A 22,740-nucleotide genomic window follows, 5' to 3' on the forward strand; every position below is an offset into this window, starting at 1 on the left:
ATGCTCAGCTTCCTCTTGCAAAATGCACCACAAACTTAATTCCATTACAGTGATTACAAATAGAATTTCTCCTTCCCAAATATGTATGTCTGCTGAATAAGTTCTAATTAGCATGTCAGCACTGTTATGGTGCCTAGCCCTAGCAGGAGATAGTGTGCCTCCTCATGGCTTGTGGAATGTTGAAACTGTGCTTTGAAACTTCAGATGTCCTGCTTATCTGGGAGCAACAACCTTCCCTGGACAGAATGCTGTTTTGCTGAAGAGTTTGAAGTAATGACTTTGCATTTAGTGCCAGGTAGCAGGAGTGTGTCCTTCTGCAGGAGTATCCTCTTGGTACCACTTGCTGTGTTCTATCTGAAGGAAGGTGACACAGAGACCCTCTATCACAGGCAGTGTTTGTCCCTGGGCCCAGAGCAGGTGATCACTGTGACAAGGTCCATCCTGTCCTGCCCTTGGCTCCTCACTGTGACCACCAGCTCTCTAGGGACGTGAGGACAGCGTGAGGTGCTGATGACATTTTAAACCAAGGGAGAACCTATGGGAGGAAGAAGAGTGATAAGGCCTCACTCTGGGAAGGTCTGGCAGAAGGTTGCAGCTTTCTGCAATGATCATCTCAGAACTTTGAGTGGGGAATACAGGGAGGAAGGTGAACAAAGAGCAACAGTGTGGAACTGGCGACTGGTCTTGGAGAAAAACAGGGCAGGCAAGGAGGAGCATTACAAAGCACTCATCAAATTCACATGCAAATATTAATGCTGGCGTAGTACTCAACTGCGTGGATGGAGATGTGTAGATCTAAATTTGTGTTCCTTTATAATAAAATCACCTTAGAGATATAATCTTGGCTTCTTTTAATCAAACATGAACAATTTGCTTATGTTCTTTGCTGTCTGTCTTTGTTGGTTGTTCTTCAGTATCTGTCTTGACTATTGCTTGTGAGAAAGCAGTTTCCCTGAGCTCTAATGTGTAAAGTTCTGTTTTCTCCTTGGCAGGAGAAATTCCCATTTGTAGCTCTAACTGAAATGCTTTCTTCTTTGGCTCTCACTTACTTCTCTGCCAGACAGATAAAGGTGGTCTGCCTTCACTGTATGGTTTCCAATCTACTTCAGACAGAAGCAGCTGTAAATGAATGTTGATTGTGATAAGCATCCTGCCTACTGCATTGCAGGCTGAAGTTCATCTGTTGTGTACGCTCTCTGTGAAACAGACCACAGTAACCTGCAACATCATGTGAGTGAATGAGACAAGGACTTTATGCTGCTCTGAAGTATTTGGCTATTATTACTACATCAAACTGTGTTAGGGAATCTACTTTGGGAGGCACAGTTCTTTAGCTCAGTGGTCACGCTGCAATGTTGCAAAAAATAATTTCCTTAATCAGAAAAGACAACATGTTTGTCAGTAATTTGAAATGCAGCTCGCTATCATTCACCTTCAAATGTAAATATTTTAATACTCCCATAAGAAATTACCTCGGGGAATGAGCAAGAGGCTTGCAGAGAAACAAATTTTGATCTCAGAAGTTTCTAGTTCCTCAGGTATTGTGGCGTGCTGCAGTGAGGAGATGCTGTGCAGCACCCAGACCCAAGGCTTCTGGTGGTTCCAAGGTAACTCCTGATGTCCTCTCTCTGTACCAGCAGCTGTGGCAACTGCTCACTGAGAACCAGCAGGCTGATACTTCAAAATCTGGTTATGAAATACTGTCAGTTGTTCCCCATAAGATCCTCACGAAGGCCACAGGAAAGTTCACTTTGATGTTCACTTCTTTAGCAGAACTATGTTATGTTATGGAAAGGGCTCTTAATGCAGGAAAAGATCTTTTGAAGGGACAACCACTTTCACCCTTGCAACCATTTTCTGTGGGATGCTTAGAGATTGTCTGATATCAATGCTTGAAATTCTACAGGGAAAAGAAAAAGCAGGCAAGAAAAATTTATATTTTACTATCTTAATCCACATTCCTCTATTTTTCCATCTTTTGTGAAAAAAAAAAAAAATTCTAGGATACGTTTTCAAGTAATAGATAACTATTAGTCAATCTATTTCATATAAACTCAGTGTGGACTGAAGGTTAAGACAAAATACAAAGCAGGTACTGAATGTTCATCATCTAGAACAACTACTTTCCCTTAACACAAATGATGAAGAAGGAAGTTTTATTCCTTACGGATACTTAAGTACTAAATACCACGATTTTACAAAGGATGTCTTAGAAATAGGCTGAGTTATGATACTGTAAGAAATAGTTTGCGTTTTATCGTCTCAACAAATACGGAAGTTCAACGTTTATTTTTACACAGACCATTAAATCTCAGTGTTTCCAATATGCAATTTTGCAGTAACTGCCACTTCATACTATTTTAGAATTACTGGTACAGCAAGGCTGCTCCAAAAGTAATGCCTCCTATTTTATTATGTTGGTGTCTGAAGCAAAGGTGCAGAATTGAATTCTCCCATGCAGAAAAAGTGGCACCCACTGACATTCATTGACACTTAGTGAATGTTTCTGGAGATCAAACAGTGGATGGGAGCACAGTGAGATGTAGGTGGCATCTTTCAGCAGTGATGACAGTGACAGTGGTCGCCTCCACTGGTGCACATTTTTGTGAGCACAGTATGGAGCCTCTTGTTTGTCACTGATGAAAATGCATAGCTCATGGTGGTGACTAGTTAAAAAGTAGTGTTTTATAGCTGAGAATTTACTGCGTGATAGTGTTATTGTTCTCTTTGTTGTAGTTCTGTGTACATGTTGCTTTCAGAGCAACCTATGTATTAATTTTTTTTTCCTTCTAGATTTCAATTATGAAACGATCTTTCTCTTTGCTTTCAAACCACATCAGATTAACAGTATTTAACTTGGTTAAATCATACTTTGAAGCATAATATGATAGAACTGCTAACAACCCTACATAAAAAAGGGAAGAGTACACGTGTAGCAGAGGTTTCACCAACACTTCCACGATCAGTTGCATTTTCTTCCTTCAAAATTTTCTTTAAATGTTTCTTTACATTTTAGATTTCAGCTTTAGGAAATAAATGGACCTCCTGATTGGCTCTCACAAAAAAAACAACCCACAATTCAGAGGTTAATTCTGACCTCATATACATCTTGTGTACACCATACAAGTCTCACTACAAAGACAAACTAGGCCACGAATTAATCCACGTTGTTTTCCCTACGTTTTCTCCTACTGTATATTCAGTCATCATAAAATCATCAAGGTTGGAAAAGGCCTCTAAAACCCTCCTGTCCAACCATCCACCTGCCACAGATGTCAAGCCATGTCCCTGAGTACAAAGCTACCCTTTCCTTACACACCTCCATGGATGCTGACTCCACCACCTCTCTGGGCAGCCTGTTCCAGTACCTTGTTTCTCCTTCTGAGAATTTTCCCTAATGTCCAACCCCAATCTCCACAGATGCAATTTAAGGCCGTTAAGTCTGTCACTGTTCTACCAATGTAACCTGGGAGAAGAGACCGACCTCCACCTCGCCACAACCACAACTGGGTCACTGTAGAGAGCAATAATGTCTCCTCTGAATCTTCTCCTCTCTAGGCTAAACAATCTATTTCTTCAGCCACTCTCTGTAAGACTTGTGGACTTGTGTGTTCCCACCCCCTCATTATATGTGTAAAAATAGAAGGCGTTCATCACTCTAGTGTAGTTCTAAGTGTGGGGTCTCAGGAAATCATTCAACATTACCTACTTTTTCAACTGTTCAAATCCATAGTGCTGTTCTAGCTCAAGCAGCTACATCAGGATAAGGAAAGTGCCACACATCAGCTGAAGGCAGCTGGACTGCAGTATGTTCTGGCTTCTTTACCCACACTGTTGATATCTTCTGCTCAGCCAGTGCAGGGAGGATATTTAGGAGCTAAATATTCTACACTTGGACTTCCTTATACCAGGGAAGTTAATATGAAGAACACTTCGGTCCAGCTGTTCCACGAATACAAGAAGAAGGCAGGATATGAAAATAAATCCCCCAGGAATCAAAACTACCACCAAGGTCATTAAATTTATTAACTTCTTAAAAAAATCATACAAAGACAATAGTTGACACAATAATATTAGCTGAAGATCTTGAGAACAATCACACATGGCACACATTTGGATACTACTAAAAGTAAAAAAGTCTTTTTTCTATGGTGACATACCTCAATATCTAAACAATCATCTTCCTGTGAATATGGATCAATGACAGGAACAAGGAGAACTCTTGGCACTGTGCTGTCCAGTGCACTACGTGAACACTTACAGGGTGAAAACAGGTTTTATTCAGTTTTTCATGCTTGAGAACAGACCTTTTCTTTCAAGGTTATATAAAATACATTTAAGAAAAGGATGACGTCACATTTTTCTATGAAAGAGAAAGCATATTTAAAAGCTTAAGTCATGGGTGTCCAACCTGTTGGTTTGTCTGGGTCAAACTGGGTGAATAAGAATTATTTTGGGATGCAAATACGTAGTCTGTTTCAAAAGTAATGTATCCTATTTATTTTCTGGGAGACTACAACCGATACATAGAGCACAGTAATACTGTTTGACAGAGCCACTGACATTATGGTCTGAGGCAGGGGGCAGACCACAGGTTGGACATGCCTGGCTTAAGTAAAACCAGCAAATAGCTGAACTGAGGTAAACTTACAAAACAAACACCTCTTTTCAGTGATTACGGGGCTAAAATGGAGTCAAAACCTCGAAGACGACAACTGACAGCCACGAAAGATCCAGCTGTTATTCCTTGATACTTTGAAGTAGCTTTAATAAATGAGACTCAATAACCTGTTGAACTAAAGCCAAGAAATGATTTGGGTTAATCAGGGTTCAATGTTTTTTCAAGTCTTTAAGGTCTGTACTGTTTTTTCTGGCAGATACTGACAGGCAGGAATTAATTCACTCTGAGGAGGCAGTTTACATTCCTTCAGAAAAGAAGCACCTCATATAATCAAAAACGACATAAATAGTTTGAAGGCAGATGGGGATGATGATCTGTTCTCTGGTTTGAATAGGCATATGCCAAGCAAATCTCAAAATGTATAAATGGCTTATTAGAAACTATATCTCTTAAGCATTTTGAGATTGAACTCTTGAAGGAGCCCTACATCTAAATACCTCTGAAGTTACTGGCTCCCCCACATGTGTATTAGGACTCTGTTTGGAAGAGCAACGTGTGCAGTTCTGGCTTATTTTAGATTCAGTTCCAGATTGTGTAACAACAGATACTTCACAGCTTTCAAACTGAAGGCATCACGAGGGGAAAAAAAAAATAAATCTGTGAAGAATCCAATGTTTGCCTCTTTGTCTTCCAGAACCAAATAGGGTAGCCTACTTCATTAATCTCTTCATTCTTTATGTCTGCCTTCAAGGCAAGCCAGAGCTAGTACAAACAAGAAGTTTTGCCAACTGCATCACACTCCAATTAAACACTGCACTGGGTTGAGTGGTTTGGAAGGGCTGGATGCACTGTTATTATTGCCCAGTACAACTCACAGTCCTTGCACAGGGCTGGGGAGCAGCTCATCTCTCCCTGACTGGATTATGACTGCAACAGACCCACAGACTCCCTTATACATGCCCACAGATGTAGATTCACATTAGTGCCATTTTCTCTCATCAGGGACTTGGCTTTCTGAACCAATAAGGAAAAGTACTAATTTTATGCTGATATATTTAGGTGTGTTAAGGCTCTGAGAATAGGGATTTTCTTTCAGCTTTCTAACTAATAAAACTCTATTAGGCCACTACCGCAGCTGCATGAGCAAGGAGCAGCAAAACCAAAAATTAAGGAATGTACATTTGCAATACCTACCACTCCGATAGCCCAAGGCTACAGCCAAATCCATGGAATTATAGCCAGCATCTGTTTCGATAGTTGGATCAGCACCACTTTCTATGCAAAACACGAAAAGAAAACCAAGTCAGATTTTTGACAGTAAGAACTGGTAACACATCCATTCAGTAATTCATTTTGGATAGGCTGCTTACCAAGAAGAATTTTTACACATTTCACATGGTTCCCATGCACTGCATACAGTAGAGGCGTACCTCCATTCTGCAAAAGCAGTAAAGAGCCTTAGACACTTAGCAATTGAGTGGCCTGGAATTTTAATTCCTTAGCATACCAGTATAGTTCCATATATCACACATTCATCCCTGGATGCATTCAGGGCCAGGCTGGATGTGGCTCTGGGCAGTCTGGTCTAGCGGCTGGCAACCCTGCCCACAGCAGGGAGGTTGAAACTAGATGATCTTTGAGTCCTTTTCAACCCAGGCTATTCTATGACATCAGAACAAGACTTCATGAGTTTTACACAAAAATCAGGTTATCAGTTTTAGTTCTCTAAAACTTCCATCTTTTTTCAGCTAACAGTGACATTATACTCTCACACCTCTAATCAGACTCAGCATTAGTTTCATTTTCTTTTTTACCAGTAAGTCAGAATTAGCAGCACCAACTTTTATGTTATCAAAGAACATCCTGTGTAAGTTTGGGAGAACAGTTTTAAAATCCAAGCCAATGCTCTGCTTCAAAGTTCTGACCAGGCATACGCTGATGTAAATTCAAGCTAGAGACATACCCAGTCATACTCATTGACATCAACTCCACAGTCGAGCAGCATTTTCACAATATCTGTGTACCCTTTGCTGCAAGCCAGTGAGAGGGCACTTTCTCGCCCTTTCCCCAAAATCTGAGGATCCGCACCCTGAAGTAATGGGGAAAAAAAAAAAAAAAAAGAAAAAAAAAAAAAAAAAAAGAAAGCTAACCAATTTGTTTTGAAGTGAGATTTTACAGAGAACTTTACAAGTTTTAAATATATAGCGGAACTGACAAAACTTTGGGAAAATAAACTACAAAGTAAATCAAGAAATTTAAAATGAAGTGTGCTCTTTTTCCTTACATTCTGGAGGAGAAATTCCACCACTGCTATCTGCCCATGAGCTGCAGCCCACATCAGAGGGGTAAATCCTTCTTCATCCTTATGATTGATTACATTTTCTGTTCAAAGCAAAATATACCACTTATTAATCCCTTTCATAATATATGGTAGAATGAATGTTTAGTCATATCCATTGTGAATGAACTGAGGTAGGAGCATGTTCTAAAGTCACTCAAATTTTAACTTCAAAAATACATTTCTATAACAGTGGTGATGAAAATATCCTTGTCCAAGGGGAAAAAAAAAAAGACTAAAGTAAAATTTAGTAGCTGAGTTTTTGTTTTTAGGTTCTATAAACCCAGCTCTGTTTTTACTCAGAAAAAAGTTTTAAGTTGCCTCTAATATGGGTTTCATATTTGGAGAGAAGTCCTGTTTGAAAAGTAAAGAAGCTTCTTAAGCAGCCAATTGAATTAGTTGGATTTAAATCCTTTAAATTTTCATTCTTACTGTAGCACCACAATAAGCATTTTTATTGATTATTAACAATTCAAAAAACAATTTGACCTCCACATAGACAACTCACTGAGAAGGTATACACACTCAGATATTCAATTCTTGCTTTTTGTGAAAGTTTTAACAGAAGGACTGAAAACAAGCCTGGTTATGAATAACAGAGTAAGCATACGTTGTGAACAATACTCAATTCAATGTAATACAGATATAAAGGTTGAAATTTTCTGTATGTACTATAGACACAACTATCATGCTGAAGAATACAGTACAACTTGGAATGAGTGCTCTTATATAGCAAGCTTGATCCATAGCTTAAATTCCCAACATACAGTTCCCTATTGTTGATCAATTAAATAGAATCAGAAAGCTTCAATTAACAGTATGCATTTAAATGATAAATAACAACAACAAAAATCAAGAAAACCAAGCCAACTTCACCTCTTTTGATAGAACTAACATTCTCTTAAAAGTTTACAGATCACCCACGGTACTGGAAGCAAGGAAAATAACAGATTTCTCAACTTCCATCAATGTTAATGTTTCATTTTAAATGCAAATCAAAGCACTGAGTGAAACGAGAGTCATAGAAAACAACAGTTCACCTGCAAAGAACAGGTATCTCAAAAGTCAAAAGTTGGAAGGGACTCTCAACAGATTTGGAGATCTCTTTAATGCATCTTCTGAGAAAAAGCTGAGTGTAGCAGGATATAAGTGCACGAGATAAAGAGGGAGGTATTTAACCTTTCCTCAGACTCACCCTGTTCAATACGTGTGGCCAGATACAACATTTCTCCCTGAGCAGCCAGCTGGTGAACTGATAATGCTGCAGAAAAGAAAGCAAGAAGAGGTGATACAGACATCAGTTTTCATTCTGATGTTTGGAGATGGGCATGGAACATCCATTGGCTTGAACTATACAGAGTCCAGTCATGACAGTGTAGATATATATCACCTTTTACTCTGAATCATTATCATAAAACGTGAGACCTTTCCAAAGAATTTCATAAATTTCCATAGTTTTTTAATTAATGTAGAAATTATGGTAAAAGGTTCTTTACATTGACTTCTCAGAAGGCAATGTGCTACCCTTTCCCATTTTTGGTCAGCAACCCCAGAGCATATTAAGAACATTTATCAAATTGAAACAAACTTATTTTGATATTTTATGATTGTGTAATTTACAAATGACATTTATTGTGTGAAGAGACCACAAAATATCTGGAAAACCCAAACATGACTCTTATTTGCTACCAGGTGGGACAGAGCAGACATTACAGAACTCTGTACATGACACCTACCAAGGAAGAATAAAGTGGTGAGTTTTTTTGTTTTTAATCAAAAGTGCCAAGCCATAAAGACAGTAGAACTCTTTAAGGAGTTATGAAAGAGAACTCTTTGATCCCATAGTAAATACTGCACAAGGGCATGGTTCTGACAATCACAACCTGGGGCAAATCTGAAAGATGCTCAGGAAGAAATATACACAATAAATGATCTCAGGTCTACACAATAAGAAAATCAGCTAACGATTACATAATATGAAAATATACCATGTCTTTTTTTTTTTTTTTTTTTTTTTTTCTCTCTGATCAGTGCATGAAATCTTGATTTCTTTTTCTGACAGACTACCTGTTTTAGCCAGGCTGAGGTCTATGTCAAGATCTACTTTTCCCAATTTGTTTAAATTGGGCCTTACTCAGTTTAAGGATGCACACTGAAGATTTAAAAGTAATTTAAAAAGACAGTAGTTCATAAGACGTAAAGTAAATCTTAAAGAAGTTGGCTATAGAGAAAAAGCCTGAAACTAAGCATTAAAAAAACCCTTGAATAGTAGTGTCTTCTTGATTTTCAAGATGCATGATAACTATGACGTTTGCAGCAGTCTGGAGCAATTAAGCTTCATAAGTTCTGAAAATAATTAAATAAAATAAATAATCTGAAAATCAGGCACAAAAGCTTAAAGCTCCAAGAGGATCGGAAAAATCACCGTCTCTGCTTTTCAAATCAAGAACTGGACCCTTTTCTGGAAAAAGCACTTCAGTTATGCACTCAAAACAGGCTGGAACACTGTGACATCAAACAATGTTTTCTTCCTACACTAAAGTCTATTAAAGTGGGAAAAAACAAAAAAGGAAAAAACTCGGCAAGCCGAGTGAACTTGCAGTTCACAACAGAATTATTAGCTGAAGGGCAGAAGGATACTTACAGTTTACAAGCAGAGGTGTTGTAGAGACTTCGTTTCCCCTATGTTTGTTAGTTAGGGTAGTTGACTGTTTTATTGGTGAGAAATGCTTAGTAGTTGATGGAGTGTAAACATGTCTTACTTGGATACCAGGTGAAGGAGAAGTACGGATGTTGCATTCAGCTACATTAGAGAAAACAGACATAATTTTAGTACCAGGAAGAGAATTAAATCAAAGCCACAGATTCTGATCAACTTAGAAAGCACCAACACAGTAAGATCTTTCAAACACACACTACATGATCTATGTAGCATGTGCTTTTTCTACTGTGTACTATGTGAGTTGAACAAAGAGCTGTTTTCAATATAAAACATAAAACAGTGCTAGTATCCCACATTTAAGTATGGCATGTCACCAGAGACAATTTGCTGTCTAAGTGAGGAAACTCTCTGCCTAGATCTCCAACATATCTGGCATGGATTTATCAGGTTCTCCTTGGCATTCAGTACACTCACTAGCACTCTCCAGTGCAAAGAATACAATGCAAATATTGTAGCAACTAAGAGTCTTCACCAAGACTTCTTCCACTCCTGTCAGATAAAATAACTGCATTACTGATGTCTTGTAAGTGTTTATCCATCAGGAATAGATATATTCCAAACTAGCTTAGAGAAAATGCAACAGAAGTGGCTGTGAAGCCAATTATTAAAGGGTTAAACTCTTTATAATTATAATTAGTGACAGGAAACTAATCGACATGCACACAGAATTCACTGTATAGAGAACCTTGTGGTCATAAATCCAAGTACAAATTTCATAAGAGAGCCAGTAAGAATAGGGTAACAGGATACATTCAAAATTCCACTTTGTTTGCCAAGCAGCTGCAGCAGAAGTTATCAAATTAAGTGATTTTTGACCCTGGATCTGCAGGACTATTTCTAAAACATTCACAGTTGTTATCTAAGAAAAACAACCCTACTTCTGATGGGTCTAAATTCCTCGTACAAGTCTGCAGCTCCGCTAGAAAGCATTCAGGGCCTTTAAACACAGTGAAATCATGGAAACCCATAGTAGGTCTGTGTATTCGTTATAGAAAAAGTGTAAAATTAAACATAATGACATGACAAACTACTCAGAGTCCAGAATACTGAATCAAACACTGAAAAAAAGCACACTTTTTAAGGGTAAACAGAATTCTTAAAAATTATTTTTCTCATCAATACACTGTCGTTAAAGAGCACAGATCAATTCTTATGAAGCTGGACAGAAGTGGTTAGAGAACAGCTGCAGGGAACAATTTATAGAACAGTAGAAGCATTCACTTTCAAACTGAATCAGCAAGATGATCACTGCAGTGATTACAAGCTTTATACAGCTGTATGGGTATGACAAAGTCAACTGCACGACTGACATTACTCTGTCATTGTAATAGTGGAAAGATGAAAGTAAGGTTTTGTAAAGACATATACATTCAACATGGTATAGCTCATCTTAGACTTTCATCTTGCTACCAGAAATAACCTTGTTTTTAAAATCCGCATCAGCTCTTTATGAATTAAAAGCTTTTTGTGCTGTTACTTCTTCAACTTTTTTGATTAAAAAACCAAACCAACAAACCTAAAAGTGCGACATAAAAAATCCTGGGGGAAATGAGTTATACAGTAATAAACGATCAAGCTTATTAAAAAAATGCTAGCAGAAAATATCTTAGAAACTATTACTGATTAACACACATACATTGCACAAGCTTTTTAAAAAACAGAGCATGATGAGACAGTCTGGACATAACAACTTGTACCATAAAAGTTCAACCTTTAAACAGGACAGATGCCACTTCCAGGTCAGAGTTAACTTGGTCTTGAATATTTTTACTGTCCTCCTCATTCAGAGACTTCACAAATCGCGAGCAGACGTTCATATCAAATCTATTGGGTAAAATGAACTTCATGCCCATGGCCACACTCTGGGATGGGCCCTCCTCTGTGCTGGAGTCAAGCTGGTGCTCCACCTTGATGTCTGGCATGGGTGGAAGGCTGTAGCTAGTGGTACACTCTTCCACAATTAGCTGGGCCCCGGTGTCTAAGTTAGCTGAAGATGCCATGGCTTCAGTTGTGTGACACTTTTATGGAAAGTATTTCCTCATGGTTTCCAGCCAAGAGCAGCCCTGGTCAGCCAAGCTCCAAGGAGATCCTACCTGCAGTCAAACACAGATAAGATACTGGTGAAGTGACACACAAAAATACATTGTGCACGCATCGCTTAGATTTATCTTTGCTTTAGGTAGTTAAATCGTTTAGAAATCCCAACGCTACTACACCCAAAAGCTTTTGACAAGTGGATGTTCCAGCCGAATTTAGATGTCAGTCTGTTTATAACAAAAACAAGACAAAAAGGGCAAAGAACAAAACGCATCCACCCTTACTCACCCTAAGCAAAGAAAGGCGTCGAGCGGTGAACCAGGTCTTGTCTTCTCAGCGCTAGACCTGAAGGAGAACACAAACGACTCTGCTCCTTCACGATACGCCACCGAAGCGAACCATACAGAAACAAGGGCGCCCCAGCGCACGCCCCAGGAGACGACGGGCCCCTTTCGGCAGGGAAGCAGCCGGAGGAAGGCCTAGAGGAAAGCTGCGACAGGACCCCTGAGAGGCCGAGGCCGAGGCCGTGCTCCCCGCGCAGCCTCCCGCGATGAGGAGAAAGCGGCGTCTTACCGCCCCCAGGGAGGTGAGGCATCACTTCCGCCTCATTGGGTGGGGGTAAGACGTCACTTCCGCCTCACAGCGTTGCGATTGGCCAGGTGGCGGCGCCCGCCGATGACGCAGTCTCCCGCCGAAGTGCTGCCTGTCCGCGAGGCGTTGCGAGGCTAGGCATGGCGGCGCGGCGCGGCCTGCTCCTTGCGCTCTGAGGCGGCGCGTCCTACATCTCCCGGCGCGTCCCACATCTCCCGGCGCGCATCGCTCCTCCGCAGCACCTCTGCGTTACGCTCGGAGACCTCCCGGCTCCTCCTCCGGCTCAGTCATGGCATCCTACAAACCCGTCGCGATCCCAGCGGTGCCGAAGCTCGGGGAGAAGATCACGCAAGACACGCTGTACTGGAGGGGGTACAAGGTGGGAAGGGCCCTGGAGCTGGGGCAGCGCCGGTCGCGTTCCGTCAGCGCGGGGCTCCAGCTGGCTCCGCCTGCCCCGCGTGCTGGCCGGGCCGCGCTCGTGGCGTAAGGGAACTCGGCGCCTCCTTGCGCGGCTGGGGCAGTCTGTATCACGGGCTGGGCTGCGGGAGTCCTGGCTGTCCTAAAGTATTTCTTACTGCTTCTGTTGGAGTAAGCGGAGTACTGGGAGTGAATAGAACTTTTTTTTTTTTTTTTTTTTTTTTTTTTTTCCCTTTCAGACAAAGTGTGTAATTAATGGGTCGGTTATAATGTGTGAAGAGCACGAGAGCAGAAACAGCCTAGGGAAAAACAGGATGGTGCTTCAGAGATAATTTTGTTCCCAATTGCATTTTAAGCTCAGCGGCAAGAAGAGATTTCTTTACACTGTTGTCATTTTTGATGGTGTGCCGATGTGTATTTAATTGTCTTTATTTTGACTCTTTTAGACACCTGTTCAGATTAAGGAGTTTGGTGCAATAAATAAAATAGACTTCTCTCCAGTTCCTCCGTATAACTACGCTGTCACAGCATCTTCGAGGGTGAGTGGCTGTCTGTAAGGTTGCTATGTTGCTTCTTTTCAACTGATGCCCCTTGTGTGAAGATAATGTCTTCTTGTTTTGCTAGGTCCACATTTATGGACGCTATTCTCAGGAACCAGTTAAGACATTTTCTCGCTTCAAAGATGCCGCCTATTGTGCCACATACAGGGATGATGGAAAATTGCTTGTTGCTGGCAGCGAGGAAGGCAGCATTCGCCTCTTCGATATTAGTGGAAGGGCACCCCTGAGGCAATTTGATGGTCATACAAAGTAAGTCTTGCTCTTTGCATGTATAAATTTATTTTGTGTGTTTACATACGTCTGCTTTGCACGTTGCTAAAAATCTGAGCACTATTAATCAGATGCTTGCAACTGTTGCACGTATTACCGAAAAACAGATTTTAAAATCGAGTTATGAATTGCAGTGACAGCGTTGTTTTTCATTCTAAGTATGACTTGAGTACATGGAATAATAAGTATGTACTCTAATTCAGGGAGATGTCTGTTAATGTGTTGCATAGATGTAGTCTCATGCCTGCATGTGCTGACAGACAAATTTTATTTGTTGCTAGGAGGAACAGTTATAAAAAGTGCACCTTTTTCACTTAAAATCAAAACAGCAAAAACAAAACAAAACAAAACAAACAAACAAAAAAAAACCCAACACATCTGGGTGGGGAAAAATTTGGAAGAGGAGTTCCAATGTTCCAGATAGAAAAGAGTGGTAATACTTTGATTTGACAAATTGCTGCCCTTTCAAGACCTGTGAGTGACTTATCTTTATGGAAAGCAACAATCATCCTCCCTCAGGAGAGAGCACCCACAGAGAACTTGAGACTGTATTTCCATTTGAGCTCTCTGCTTTTAGATAAGGTGTTACTTTATGTTGTGACTCTTAGGTATCATAAATTTTATTATAGTTAGGTTAACCTGTTTTATTTGTTGAAATCATTCTCTGTTGTTATATTAGTAATTCCAGTAGTGATTTTAAGGGCCACGAAGTGTCCAACCTTGTCTTACTTAAAGCTCAATATTGTAAATGTGACCTAAAGGATTAAGCTAGCTCACAGGCCTCTAAGTAACAAATATAGGATTTACATCTCTTGAGCAAGCAGGTGGTAGTCCTCTAAAACTTTTCATGTGCATCTGCTGTGATCCAAGATGAAAGATCCTTTCCTGGCTGAAACTATAAAACCTAAACTGTTCTTAACTTCTGAAGTGAGGGTCTGTAGCTTCCAGTAGCAAATGTTTTGTGCCTTCAGGCTAGAGAGAATGCCTTCTTTTAACAAGCTTTTGATGCAGTGTTATGGAAATGACAGAATATTTTAACTTTGGATGTTCTGGACTTTGGTTTCTAGAGCTGTTCACGTGGTGGGCTTCCTGTCTGATAAGTACCGAATATTTTCTGGTGGTGATGATTATTCCTCGAGGCTGTGGGATATTCCGAGTGCTGCAGAAATAGTGTCCTACAGTGAGCATGCTGACTATGTGAGATGTGGCTGTGCAAGTAAACTGAATGGAGATGTCTTTATAACAGGTTTGGTTTTCTTTTTTCATATATGTTTCTTCTGGCTAGAACAGAATTTAAACGTAGGAAGCTTTTAATACATAACAGTAGCATCATGTTTATTTTATTTTAAACGTGAAGAATGTGTTTTCCAGCTCAGGGCCTAATGTGTTGTTGTTCTTTTGCTTGCTTTTCAAGCAAAAAGCTGTGAAGAAAAGCTGTGAATGTGTGCTTTCACTGAATCTGGTGTTTTGTGATGTTTCAGAATAACACTAGTTCCACTATGGTTTGTACACCTTAAAACTTGCAGACTCAGAAATGACAAAGTCGTATGAGAAGTATTTAAAATCAGATGCTTTTGGTTTTCATACCAGCAACTTTTTATTAATTTGTACTGAAACTGTAAATTAAAGTAGTACGAAAAAATCTAGATTTTTCTGACTTTAGAGGTCACAAGGTGCTAGGTTTCAGCAGTTTTTCTGGTGTATTAACTTGAGTGAACCACTAGAATTTTTACATACATGGTTTAAAGCTGTTTCCATTTGGCAGGAACTCCTTTAAATTGTAGCATGTGGCTGTTTTAGTTCCTGAAGTAATTGAAATTATGTAACTGAAACCAGCTATGGTGTTGTTTCAGGTTCCTATGATCACACTGTGAAGGTATTTGATGCACGAACGAAGAGCAGTGTCATGACGATAGAACATGGCCATCCTGTGGAGAGTGTGCTTCTCTTCCCTTCTGGAGGTCTTCTAGTGTCTGCAGGTACTTTTATACTCTTCTTGCTGTTGCATGAGGGGTCTTATGATCCAGTGGCATATAAATCCTTTTTGTAGAGAGTATGTTGAGTCATTCAGTTGTGTCTGCAGAATGACCTTTAAAAAAAAAAAAAAAAAAAAAAAAAAAAGGAGACAGTAACATGTCTTGTCCCAGAAGGTAGTCAGGAACGGACTGGGAAGGTGAGTAGGTGCAGAAACCTCTGTGCTGCAAAGGTGGCACTGTATCACTGTGTGAAAACTTCAGACAAGCATAAATTTCTGTGTGTCTGCCCAGCTCTTCTGTGTACTTCTTTCTCATAGGAGGTCGATATGTCAAAGTCTGGGATGTACTGAAGGGTGGACAATTACTAGTTTCACTTAAAAATCATCATAAGACCGTAACTTGCTTGTGCCTGAACAGCTCTGGACAAAGGTTACTGTCAGGATCCCTGGACAGGTTAGTATGTTTTGTGACTTTTTTGTGATTTAAATTTTTTAGACTTTTTTTTTCCTTTGGAAGGAATTCTACATCAGCCTGAAGCTGTGTACATGTTTAAGCTTAAACCCTTTTAGCTTTTAGGGGTGTAATTTGTTTAAAAACATATACTGTGTCTCCCTTGAAATGAGATTGTCAATAGGAGTGTACTCAAGGTGGTGCAGAGGTGCATTGTGTTCTCCTTTGTAAGGCTGGTTTTTTTTGTTTTTGTTTTTTAAATTCTATTGCTGATTTCAGATACTCAACCGGTTGTCCCTGACATATCAGAAATATGAAGTGGTCTGAAATGACAGTGGTCTGTTAGCTTGCTTCTCCAGGAACTGCAGCAGGGAGTGCAGTGGGTTTCCTCAAGCCATCAGTCGTGAAGCGTGAGGTGTGAAGGATCACACCAGCCATGTAGATATTTGTCATACAGTGCTCCTAACAGCAGAGCTCATACTTGTTTCAGGATCATTGTTTTTTCTTTTCCCAACTTGTGAATTTCTTCTCACTGTCACTCAAATCACTAAAGGGCAGCAGGATGCAAGAATATGCATGAACTTACTTCCAGAAATTGTCAATAAATCCTCCATTTAAAGCTTAAGAACAGTTTGGAGGAAATACTGTCCTAATGTTTTGTAATAAACATTACTGAAGTCGGATTGCAGCTACATCTGCCTTCAGTTTGTTTTTCTGTCCTTGGGTTGTTTTCATCTTTTGGCGTAAAGATAAAACTTTCTTATCTTTTCTGGATCTTTTTTTTTTTTTTTTTTTTTTTGAGACTTTCTGTCATTGCAGAAGGGGTAAAAGCTAAGATGCTTCCAGGTAATGGGAAAAAAGCTTTGTTTATGTATTCAGTCTTCTGAAATGATTACCTAAAAGGTGAGAATGTAAAAACAGAATTTTCATCAGTAAAGCCTTAAAAACAAATTTTTTAATCATCACTGCTTTATGCAGGCATGTGAAGATCTACAGCACAACTTCCTACAAAGTAGTCCACAGCTTTAACTATGCAACATCCATCCTTAGTCTTGCATTGTCGGTAAGTGCTTCAGAAATTGTTTAATTATTGATAACAGCTAGGTTACTGAAGTGGTTTCATTTTGCTTTCATTGCTCTTAGATGTTTCACAATAACACTGTACTTGAGAACTAGGATCAGTGAATGTATTTCTTCTGAGTAAGATTGCATGAAAGGGTATTAAATATAACAGGTTAATATCCCAGGTGTTACTTGATTAGATCTGTACAAAATTTTGTGTTTACCAGGGACTGTATGTAGCATAGAGGAAGTCTGTAAGGAAGTCCTTCTGATTTTTCAGGAGAGTGTTACTCATTGTTTGCTTTTCAGGACCCATGTATTTCTTCTCCTACAGGGATGATAAATTGAAAAAATAGTTAAAATGTTGTTTGAAATATTTAGAATAGGATGAATCTGTCATACAAGTTCACAGAATCACAGAATTGTAGGGGTTGGAAGGGACCTCCAGAGATCATCGAGTCCAACCCCCTGCCAAAGCAGGTTCCCTACAGCAGGTCGCACAGGTAGGCATCCAGGCAGGTCTTGAACATCTCCAGAGAAGGAGACTCCACCACCTCCCTGGTTCATCTGAGGAAAAGGAAAAGGCCTGGGGTATGAGCATAAACAAATGCATTTGCTGAGGCACATGTATTTTCCTTTTGGAAAAGGAAAACAAAGATATTTATTTCTCTGCAGCATTTGAGTGTTGATGGATAACCAAAAAATTGTGAAGGTGGGCACCGCTTTCTAGATCAGCCTTATCATGATGTAGCCTCTGGAAGCTATGTAAAAGAGACAGTGAAGATTGTTTACTGTCTTTGCTACTTTATTGTCCTGCTTTTCTGAAACTGAGGGTAAACAGGCTGTGGAGGTCAAGAGATCTTCCTTCATGTATTTCCCACCTTGTTCTTCCTCAGAGAACTGGAGTTAATTGGGTTTTGAATGAAGACTGTCACAGGGTGTATGTTTCACACAACCACAAAATGCATGTGCTTTGGACTGGTGCTGCAGCTGCAAAACATGTGCAGTACTTGTGGTTTGGCATTTGTGTGGTTGTGTATGTATATTTTGAGACATAATTTTTTGTTTCTGGTTGACACCTGGAAATCACAAGATCGAATGAGAACATAGAACTGATTCTGTTAGGTCAAGCCAAAAGTTGGTCTGTCCTAGATTCTGCTTTCAGCTATAGCCATTAGCAGATGCTTATGTAAAACTGAAAGCAAGAAAACTGTGTATGATAAATCTCCCAATGTTCTCCCAAATTCCATGGACATTTTTAGATGAAAAATTTGCTGGTTAGAATGCAGTTTCTGTGTAACTCACTCAAATAATTTCTCTTACATAAGCCTATTCAGCCTCTCCTTGTACAAAGTTTTAACCTTCACTAAATTCCTTACTAAGGAGTAGAGTTCTACCTTAAGTCAGACCCAACTTCTTATTTTCCTTAGGGTTTTTTGATTCTTCTATTCTAAATCTGCTGCTGCTATCTGAGAATATGATATGCATAGGATTTAAGATTTGGACATGCCATGAATTTGTTTAGTGCCGTATCAGCCTTCTTATTTTTTTATTTCTTAGTAGTACTTCCCAATTTCTTATTTACTTTTTGTTATCACAGCTGTCCAGCATTCAGCTGAACATGTTTAATGTTTTTGTACTAAAAGGTCAGAACCCACCTTTTTATATGTAAAATTAGAGTTTTTCTCTAATGCATCATTGAAAGTTATAACCCTTGTCATCAATGCATGAAACCTTTGGTGTGTAGGTAGAACATGCACCAATGACTGATATTTTGAACAATTTTCACTTGTTTCTGGGAATTCTGCTGCTTTACAGGAGCTTTCTCACAGACACTGTTCACATGTTCGTATAGTCTGTAATAGCCAAGGCCAGCTGCATGCCATTTGAGATAAACTGTTAGAAATGATGCATTGCTTGAGGCCTAAGTAAGAAGGATATTAGAACAAATTTGAGCCTTGCTTAACTAGTCACTTGCTATCTCTGTAGGTGTTTATTGGAGGCTTAATTATGTCTAATATTGCTTAGGATTATAGCTTTGAGGCAGGTCCTGTTACGAATGGAGAGTTTGACTGTAGGATCTCATAGAGGTACTTTCCAACTAGGTAATCTTATAATATTGTGACTAGAGCTTTATTGTTAAGCATAGAAACTGAGAAATCTACACGATAGTATATGGGAATACAAGACTATTCAGGGCAGAGGCTGCTGAGGAAAATAAACAACATGAGAAGACAAGGCTGAGAACTAAGGACATGTCCAGAATACAGGGGAGAAAGAGCCTACACTTTAGCAACAATTGTCGGGGAATTGTAACTGTTTATTTCCAACATGATTGTGAACTGCTTGCTCTGCATATGCAGCTTTGGGGTGCAAAGAATAGTGGAAAATTACCAGGTCAAGCTAGTATAGGTATAAAAGTCCATAGATGCAGATAATAAAGGATTTCGCTATGCAAATGCAGCAGAGTCCGTGACCTCATTGCCACAACAATAAGACATGTATCATCAGATAAAACATGAGGTTCTTAACTCTGTGATTTTTACGTTTTAGCCTGAAGATGAAACTATAATTGTAGGCATGACCAATGGGGTGCTGAACGTGAAACACAGAAAACCTGAAGAAAGCAAAGAAAAGTCTCAGAAGAAGAGACAGCCAGCATATAGAACTTATGTGAAAGGAAGAAATTATATGCCAAAACAGGTAGGATGTAGTGAGCAAATGTTTACTGAAGCAATCAAAATTTCTCATTTTGTATGTTAAGTTGAAGGGCGGGGAGATACAAAGACATTGAAGCTTGTCTGTAGTAATATGTCTGTGTTATGCTATCTAATTGTGTAGGTGCATGTGTATGATTCAGAACTTGTCTTTCAATTCCAGGAGGATTTCTACATCAGTAAGCCTGTAAGATGTATTTTGAAAAAATATGACAAGCTGCTTAAGAGCTTTCAGTCATCCAAGGCCCTGGATGCTGTACTGGAAGTAAGGCTTTTTAATTTTTTTGTCTCAGCAAATCTGTATGTTGTCATCAATAGTAGATTTTTCTGTATCTCAAGCTAACTTCAATGTATGACTAGCATGGAATCAAATCTGTCTGGGTTCCTTGTATGTTTTTTTTCATTTTGCTTTTTTGCAAATTGATACCAACCCCTGTTTACTGTACACAGAAGCTGCTTTGGTACTAAACTCTTCTTATGTATGTCCAGCCACACATTAGGCTTTACACTCCTGAAGTTACGGTTGCAGTTATGCAGGAACTAAATCGCAGAGGAACATTAAGGAGCGCGCTTGCAGGCCGAGATGAGAAGCAAATTAGTCTCCTCCTTACCTTTGTGACAAGGTACTATTTTGCCTTAAGTTCTCTCTGACATCTTGAGACTTGTATTTCTTAATGGCCTTTGCCACAGAGGCCATAGGGGACATCATGATTGGAACTCTACTTGCAATCTCAATTACGTTCTGCTTTCTAAAGTGAAGGTCTGGGGTTTCAGCTGCAGCACTGAAATAGTTTGTATTAGCATGAAATGATTTTGCTGATGCTAGGAGAGCCATAAACAGAGATTACCTTGCTCCTTTGGCAGACATTTTGTCCATAGTCCTTTATTTTCCATTTCCTCAATGCAACTCACGTCTTCATCTACCTGAGGTAGATTTTTGCCATTCCTCGAAGCCACAGTGCCCTTGTGAAAATTGAAGCTTACATGCCATATGTAACTCTTTTGACTCGTATCCCTGAGGGCAGTTCTGTGAGTTCTCATCAAGGGGGAAAAAAATGTGTCTGCATGCCAGCATGATAAAACTGCTTGTAACTTGCTTTTTACAAAAACAAAAATATGGATGTGTTCTAATTTTACAGGCGTGTAATTGAACCTAGGTTTACTCCAGTACTGATAACTGTTGCAGAGATGATCACTGGTAAGTACAAAAGTACAGCACAAAAAGAGAGCCCAACAGCCAGCTTGAATATAAGATGAAAAGTGTTATGCTTTTAAGAAACTAAACTTTTACAAGCTTGTGTATAAGTATAAACTCAGTGGCAAGAAAATGACCCGAAAAGAAATTTTGCTGGATAACTTTGACCACGATCAGTACCTAATTTGCATTATATAGGAAGCTTCTCATAATCTCCCAATTTTTTTGATTCTTCATGTTTCCACACTTGCGTAGTACAAGTGACTACAGGTGAAATAAAAATAGCATTTGAGATAGCAGAAACTTCTTTTTCTGTTAGTTTGTACTTTATGTGAGTATGCATCAATAATTTATGCTGTTTTCACAACATCAGCAAAGTTGTCTTATTTGCACATGGTATTGGGCTGGTGCCAAATTCCTTAAATGTCTGTTTAAGTAGCCAGTAGTTTTTATGTTTTTACTAGATATAGGGGTCCTAAATACTCTTTTCTTTACAGACATCTATCAGCCTGTGGTTGGACAGTCAGCGCTTGTTGATAAACAGTTCTTGAGGCTTCAGGAAGCCATAGGAAGAGAAATTGACTATCAAGAGGAACTGTTAGAAGTTTTAGGAATGATGGATGCACTATTTGCTACTTTGACTGAAAAAAGAGCTACTTACCTGGAAGAGAACGAAAATAATGGCCTTACAAAGACTCTGGACCGGGACATAAGTATCTGAATGTCATCTGACACAACAAGTAGTCAAAAAAAAGCTATTTGGACTGTCTGCTGAAGTTCTTGCTTCCTGGGTGCAATTTTGGAAAGGCTGAGATACTTAAGATAGGAAGAAGAACTTGTTCAAGATTTTCCATGTAATATTTTTCGATCAACAGGATTTTAAAATTTCATTCCAAAGCTATTTAACTTCTAAAGCATGCTTTGTGCATCCAGTACTAAATCATTGTTCAATTGAAAGAGCTGGTCAACAATTTTTACTTTTTATTCACCAGAAAATAATTCAGATTTGTGTAATTTGAACATGTAATCATTCTTATTTAAGATTAATCTCACATCTCAGGTACTTGGAAGACCAAGGAATAAAAACCAAGAGTGTGTTTGATAATACTTGATTGTATTGTGTTTTTTCTTGCTGCTTTGACTCCACATCAAACTTCCAGAAATTCATACGAAACAAACAAAGTAGCAAACAAAAGAGTACATGTAGTCTTTTTTTTTTTTTTTTAGTGCAATAGAAGAAATGGACATTTTTGAATTTTAAATTTGAAGAAAAATCTTGCGTCTAAAGGAACACAAAGTGCAAAATAAATTTATTCAGTATGAATTTCCTTCAGAAGGAGTTTATGTCATGTCTGACAGCAAAAGGTAGGTAGTGGTGTAACATAGTAGAAGATTGTTCATCTTTGACCAATATATATTCCTGGCTACTGGGATTTACTAGTAGTATTTTGAAGACATAAGACATCATGTGTGCAGGAGGAAGTTACATTAAGTTAGCAGGTTAGTTTGATTTTTTTTCACTAGTTTGTTTTATTGTGTGGTTTGCAATTGGTTATACCAAGGGAACTGGCCATGGTGTGAGGTGCAATCTACAAAAAGAAATCTGTTCAAAAGATGGAAGAAAAAAAAAAATTCATTACACAGTTTAGTGCTATTTCAGGCTTTCGTTTCTAAGAATGCTACTAAAATGAATTTTTGTAGGTTATTGCCTTGCTGGCCAATCATTTTCTGCTATTTCAGTAAAAGTACCAAACTGTGTAATGAATTCTGCTGGGAATTTACTA

The 22,740-nt window shown here is 39.1% G+C and overlaps 2 protein-coding genes across 3 annotated transcripts; one reads left to right on the top strand and one right to left on the bottom strand.

Annotated features, from left to right (window-relative positions):
* Positions 1-4,002: 4,002 nt before the first annotated feature.
* Positions 4,003-12,287, bottom strand: ANKRA2 (ankyrin repeat family A member 2). 2 transcript variants are annotated; one of them, XM_042825925.1, is made up of 9 exons: positions 12,007-12,287; positions 11,393-11,774; positions 9,604-9,762; positions 8,155-8,220; positions 6,906-7,003; positions 6,585-6,710; positions 5,992-6,058; positions 5,816-5,896; positions 4,003-4,796 (listed from the first exon to the last, which is right to left on the bottom strand). In XM_042825925.1, the coding sequence occupies exons 2-9, from the start codon at positions 11,679-11,681 to the stop codon at positions 4,741-4,743; spliced, it is 942 nt and encodes a 313-aa protein (XP_042681859.1). In that variant the 5' UTR covers positions 11,682-11,774; positions 12,007-12,287; the 3' UTR covers positions 4,003-4,740. The 2 variants fall into 2 exon arrangements, with proteins under 2 accessions (XP_042681859.1, XP_042681860.1); XM_042825926.1 differs by lacking the exon at positions 6,585-6,710 and having other exon boundaries at positions 12,007-12,286.
* A 183-nt stretch (positions 12,288-12,470) lies between these two features.
* On the top strand, positions 12,471-22,063 carry UTP15 (UTP15 small subunit processome component). The gene is made up of 12 exons (XM_042825932.1): positions 12,471-12,688; positions 13,173-13,265; positions 13,351-13,535; positions 14,624-14,802; positions 15,410-15,535; positions 15,850-15,985; positions 16,961-17,045; positions 19,598-19,747; positions 19,925-20,026; positions 20,251-20,384; positions 20,901-20,959; positions 21,454-22,063. The coding sequence occupies exons 1-12, from the start codon at positions 12,599-12,601 to the stop codon at positions 21,675-21,677; spliced, it is 1,563 nt and encodes a 520-aa protein (XP_042681866.1). The 5' UTR covers positions 12,471-12,598; the 3' UTR covers positions 21,678-22,063.
* Positions 22,064-22,740: the final 677 nt, after the last annotated feature.

This window comes from Centrocercus urophasianus, unplaced genomic scaffold (assembly GCF_019232065.1).
Source record: "Centrocercus urophasianus isolate 14NV4802_14NV808 unplaced genomic scaffold, USGS_Curo_1.0 seq_25, whole genome shotgun sequence".
Lineage (NCBI taxonomy): Eukaryota > Metazoa > Chordata > Aves > Galliformes > Phasianidae > Centrocercus > Centrocercus urophasianus.